Raw genomic sequence first — 6,000 nt, forward strand, 5'->3', positions numbered from 1 at the left:
TTTATTTAGGAGTTGAGGGATGGGAAACCACGCCATATTGTTTTTGTATTTTCTTTTATTATTATGATTGGTATTATTATGCTTGCATTTTAGGGTATCAAGGCTTCTCTTCACTTTATGGTTTCTTGTGACAGCCTGGTGGCCAAGGACTTTGGCTTGTGCGGTTTTGCTGTATTTTTGTGTGGTGCCCCAATGGGGGTAAAGGTGGTCCTGTTGGGGGGGGTAGGTGGAGATGGGCTAATCTCAATATGATACTACATGGTGTATTGGTATTAATCTGATTTAAAACCTATTGTTTGTAAAAGTTTTAAACTCTGATGCCCTTCACACCATGGAAAAAGAACCATAAAAATATCTTTGAAACAAAAAAGCTCATAGCATCCAACAATCTTCCATCTTTACCACATCATCAAAAACTGTCAAAATTGTGTTCGACCAATGGTTATTCTTTATAGGATAACAATATAGAGCTATTTGTTGTTTTATTTTTAATGGCCCGACTGGTGCTATATCTAACTATAACTCCCTGGAGGAGGTTCATGTTATTTTGTAATTATCCCTGCACTTTACACAACATTATTTATAACATAGCTCCTTATGTCAGCTTTGGAGATATTCCTTAATAGAAGCAGGTGATTTTATATATTTAATTATCATCTAATTATGAAATGAAAGTCAATAAAAGGTGAACATCTAGACTGAAGAGTGTACCAGTTTCGTGTGTGCATTAATGCTAATAAAGAGCATGACTCGAAATATTGACACGAGCATGCCGGCACAAGTATATATTCATTCTGAGCATCACATTGTATATATGTGAGTAGAATATAAGGTGCCCTGTTTAACTTTAATGAAGTGTACGCCCCTAAGCTAGAGAGGCATCATGAATTATTAGTCATGTCCAATGATAGGATAAAGTTTATTCTTGTTTTTAATGCAGAACTGTTCCTTTTGTAAATTAAATGGTTGAATTTTGGAATTAGGTGCTCATTCAGCCAGGTCCGTCAAATACTTGTATTCCGCAAAATATAATGCTCGATCATATAGAGGCATATAAGCTCATCTGGTTTTACTGATTTAATTTGTATGTTCAAACGGGATGTGGACATTTGTAATAATTCATATAACTGTTTGGATTATGACGAACTGGCATTAGATGTTTAAGCGCCCTGTGCGGACCACCCTGTGGCACCCTCCCATCATCACCCTTAGAGTCCATTTGACCCCTTCTATACTGTGGCACACACTTTTCCTCCCCCATGTAGTTCAGCTATAAATCTAATAAAGAACACAGGTAAAAACAGCATTGCAGGTACAGCTCAACTGAATAAGATATACAAACCCTGTATTTGCAGTTATAGAGTAAATGAAAAATCACATGCAAAGTCAGCATTGAAGGGTAGCACACCCCAAAGGCCAGCCCCAAGGGCGTTACTAAAAACCATGGGCCCCTGGTGCAAAGAATTGCCCCATGCCCCCCAACTTCAACAGGTGGTCTCTGCCATCATTGCCCCCACACAACTGGTGAGTGCCTTCTTTGCCCTCCCCTTACAACATATGTAAAGACACTTTACACAAATTACACACACTCATACTCACTAACACACACATCTCACCCTACTTACACAATTACACATCCATGCTCATACACACATAAACAATTACACATCCATGCTCATACACACATAAACAATTACACATTCATGCTCATACACATACACAATTACACATTCATGCTCATACACATACACAATTACACATTCATGCTCATACGCATACACAATTACACATCCATGGTCATACAAACACACAATTATACATCCATGCTCACACAAACACACAATTACATGTCCATGCTCACACACAATTACATGTCCATGCTCACACACATGCACAAACACAATTACACAATCCATGCTCACACAGACACAAGTACACATTCATATTTATATTTATATATATATATATATATATGCAAACACATATAGATATATCCCATCTCCCGTCCCCGCCTACCTCTCACAGCTCCTGCAGCTTTCCCTCTCACCTTTCTCATTATCTCTCCCTTTGTCTCCATCTCTCCCCTTTTTCCCATTATGTCCTCCTTCTCTCTATATCACCCCTTTCTATCTCCTCCTCATCATCTCTCTCCTATATCTTTCTCTTGATCTCTCCATTTTCATACTATCTTTTCTCTACTATCTATCTCTCCCCTTTTTTCCCAACTCTTACCTGACTATCTATTTTCTCATGATCCATCTCACCTTTTTCTCACTATCTATATCTCCTCTTTTTCACTATCTATCTATCTATCTATCTATCTATCTATCTATCTATCTATCTCTCCTATTTCCCCCCCATCTCTTACCTTTCTCTCTATCCTTTTTTGTCTTCTTAGGTCCTGTGAATAAGCATGAAGTCTGTTCGTACCAACCTCTGCTCCAGTGCTCCATCACAGTGGGCAAGTCTCCAGTGCTGAGCGCTGGGATTCAACATCACCACTGGCTTGCTTCCTTAATTTTGGGCCCTCCATAATCTTTCCAATGGGCCCTGCTCTGTCAGTGGCGCGCTGTCCAGTCCACCTCTGGAGATAGCTGACAGGGTGACAAACACAAGTGTCTAGCTACCTGCCTGCCCCTGCAGAGAGAGGACTGGTGAGGGGAGATCTTTTGATCTAGCCAGCCAGCACCTCTAGCATTTGTTTAATGTTGGTATAATGTAGCGTGGGTATTCAGTCCTTATCCAGTGACATATGGTTATTAGACTGGGTTACGCACAACCAGGAAACAAAAAAGTTTAGAAAGTATGGGTTCTGATGCTGTTTTAATCAAAGCAGTTTCAGAGGTGGTTGTCTTTTTGACTCAATTATTGAACTGTTAGCTACAGTGACTTTACCTTTTTTTTAAGCGGTTGAATTATTTTTGCTAAATGTACATTACTAGAGAGACTACTAACAGGCCTACCTTACATGTTACTGTAAGGCTTGGAAGAGGTGGGAACACGTCAGGACACAAGGTAAGTGGCAGCCAACCACCAAGGATACAAAATGTCAGACAGAAGCAGCAGCAGATAGCCAAAACAAGGTATAATAGCAGAGGTCAAACTGCAGGGGATACTGCTGGAAGCAAGGTCAGGATCGTAACTGTGGTCTGTAAACCGAGTACGTAGTCCAGAAAACCATCAACAAAGTCCTATGTCATGATTGGAGGTGAGTACTGGTTACTGATAGCAAGTTAGGGAGTATGGCTTCTGAGGTTATTTGCTTTCTCTAATAAAGTAACCTAAGGATTGGAAGCTGTTTGGAGTGCTGGGATTCTTTTCAGTGTTCGTATTACTAACACACAGTAAGACACATACACTCAGACCCTCATATTCACACAAACACCCCACCACTGCCACCAGCCTCGTGGATTCTTAGCCATGAAGAGGTATGTTCTGGTGAAACTGGAACAGGTGGGAACCCTAGTCTACACACTGTCACACTGATTAAGCAGCTTGGCGAATCATTCTGCTGTGCCGCAAATTACCTTGGGGTATAATGGGCTTGTTGATTAAGCCTTTTATAATAGAAAAAGCTCACTACATACAAGCAAGAGACTCAACATAATACAGCACAGTGGAGAATACTGACCAACCCAGCACAGTCATAGACTTGATTTTTTATATGCTGTAATGCATAGAACCAATAGAGAGGGAAATCCAACAGAACATACACAATGGCGCTTCATGGACATGTTTGTATGTATCACTGATTATAAAAAGCGGTAAGTAAAGAGAAACATTTAAAAACTACTATACAGCAGACTTATGCTTGGTGGGAAGGGTTATACACACAAGAGAATGGTAATGTAAATGAGAATTTGCTAACAAATCCTGCAGAGGGAGTAAGAGATCTGAGCCTAGGGCAGCACAGACTTCTCTCACTGGGAGAACAGTGCTGCTACATAGTGTCATATCCCAGCAATCACAATCACAGGGTCCTACTTGGCATGTAGCTTCTAGGGGGAGCAGTCATAGAAATCACAGTTTATTGTGGGTCCCCTTAAATGACAAACCTCTACTTGCAAAATAGAAATAGATGCATATTAAAGATTCCCATGCAGATTCATGCAGGGTAGCATTTCCCACCAGACAGATGAGATCTTGAGGGCTTCTGCGACACCACATCTAATTCTATGCATCTAGAATATCCCAACATTTCCAACATGTCTCCAAACCAGGACATCTAGGAGTGTGGATGGAGGTGCGGACATGGGGTCATAAGTTGGAAGGGGCAAAGCAATAGGTAGGCAGGGCTGGGACTGCCTGCCTATCTTACCCTTACACTCAGATTGAAAGTGTCGCAAGGTGGCCATGTGGGAGATGCAATGTGTATGCTGCAAAAGCAATTTTGAAGCAATTTTGAAGATTGCATGACCCATATATCTACAACCCATTTGTATACATATGTTCTTGTGTGGCTCATGAGTTTGGGCATACTTGGGGGTAGTAATCTTTCTTTTCTTAGATTATTTATGTATTCCTCCTCTTTTGTTACTCTTGCTTTTGCTGAAAGTTGTTCAGCTGCTTTTAAAGAGACTGGTGAAAAGTAAAAGGACAAAATCTCAGCAAATCATTTACAAAGATTGAAAAGTGGTACGCACCACGGGTATTTTTAATAAATTAATTTAGTTAATTTCTGGAGGGGAAAGCTTTCCTTTAAACTCAATGATAAATATTTCATATAACTTTATAAAGCTGACTTTCTACACAGAGGCACCTATAAGTATTTAAGAGAGATATCGGGAATGCATGTCTCCCAAGTGTCCCCGTTTTAGCAGTACAGTCATGATTTTTGGGCACTTTCCAGCTCTTGCAGGCAGTATGGATCATGAGCCTTTGATGTGTAAAACGGCTCCCACATGGCAACTTTGCAACACTCTGCCACTGAGCACCACATGGTGGCTCTTTGGGTGAGATGGGCAGGTGGCCATACCTCTGACTCCGCCCACTCTCTACCCTGCCCTCTCACCTCTGGCCACACCCCCACACACAGGTGTCCCGATTTGAGTATATTTAATTGTGGGTCAGGTAGCCTATGTATAAATACTCTAGCTGCCTTAAACATTGATCCACCTGCTAATTAAAGCTCGTTTTTTATATATATATATATATATATATATATATATATATATATATATATATATATTGGATATAGCTCAAATCCCAAAGGCAATACAAGGCTCATAACAATTTGGATGCGGCCCCAAACCTCATGAAGAAAGGAATAGTTTTCATAGGTTTCATTTAATTACGGCATCATCTTACCAATGTCCAGTGTACCACAATATGAATAATAAATATAATAAGAATACAAATATCTTCTGGTATTTTTGCTTTAACCATATTGTTACACAAGGTCGTTTCCATTCCATTTTAGATAATTAATCTAATTCATCTCTAGTGAGGGACAGAAAAATAAATCTTGCCTTTGTCGAGATCTTTCTCTCGAGTGAGACCTCTCCCGAGAGCTGGAACCAGATCGTGATTCTGAGTGAGGCAGAAACTCCTGGCTCCATGTTCTTGTGGTCTGTCTGACAGTCATTACACAGCTGGGAGCAGAGTACACTGTGGGCACCCTGAAAGGAATGCTCGGGTATGTAAAAAAGAAATGACAAGTGGCACAGAAGAAAAACCGAAGGCAGGATGAAAAAGAAATACGGTACATACAAATAATACATAAAAACGGGTTAGAAGTGAATTGTCTGTGGGATCCATTATTAGCTGGTACCTACTGACACAAACACATAGATGGAAACTTGAAATATTAACCCTTTAATAGCCCATTGTGAAGATTCTATGATAGTTACTCGCCAAATGTATTAACCAAATGGTTCTAATATCGGTCCTTATTTAAAGATACACCTTATTAAGTCACCTGTTTTCAAGCATGGATATCAGCCATAACATACTGGTAGCAAAAGTACAAGTTGCAGTCTTATGTATGATCACAGCGCTGTG

At 40.1% G+C, this 6,000-nt stretch overlaps 1 protein-coding gene across 1 annotated transcript in view; it reads right to left on the reverse strand.

Moving 5' to 3' along the window:
• Nucleotides 1–5,584, reverse strand: part of LOC149282374 (transient receptor potential cation channel subfamily M member 8-like) — a 30,167-nt gene extending 24,583 nt beyond the window's left edge. Inside the window, exon 1 of the mRNA XM_089498238.1 lies at nt 5,469–5,584. Coding sequence (XP_089354364.1) covers nt 5,469–5,584 — 116 coding nt within the window. The remainder of the gene's footprint in view (nt 1–5,468) is intronic.
• Between the last annotated feature and the right edge of the window lie 416 nt (nt 5,585–6,000).

This window comes from Sceloporus occidentalis, unplaced genomic scaffold (genome assembly GCF_023333645.1).
Source record: "Sceloporus occidentalis isolate IW3139 unplaced genomic scaffold, rSceOcc1.0.p SCAF_117, whole genome shotgun sequence".
NCBI lineage: Eukaryota > Metazoa > Chordata > Lepidosauria > Squamata > Phrynosomatidae > Sceloporus > Sceloporus occidentalis.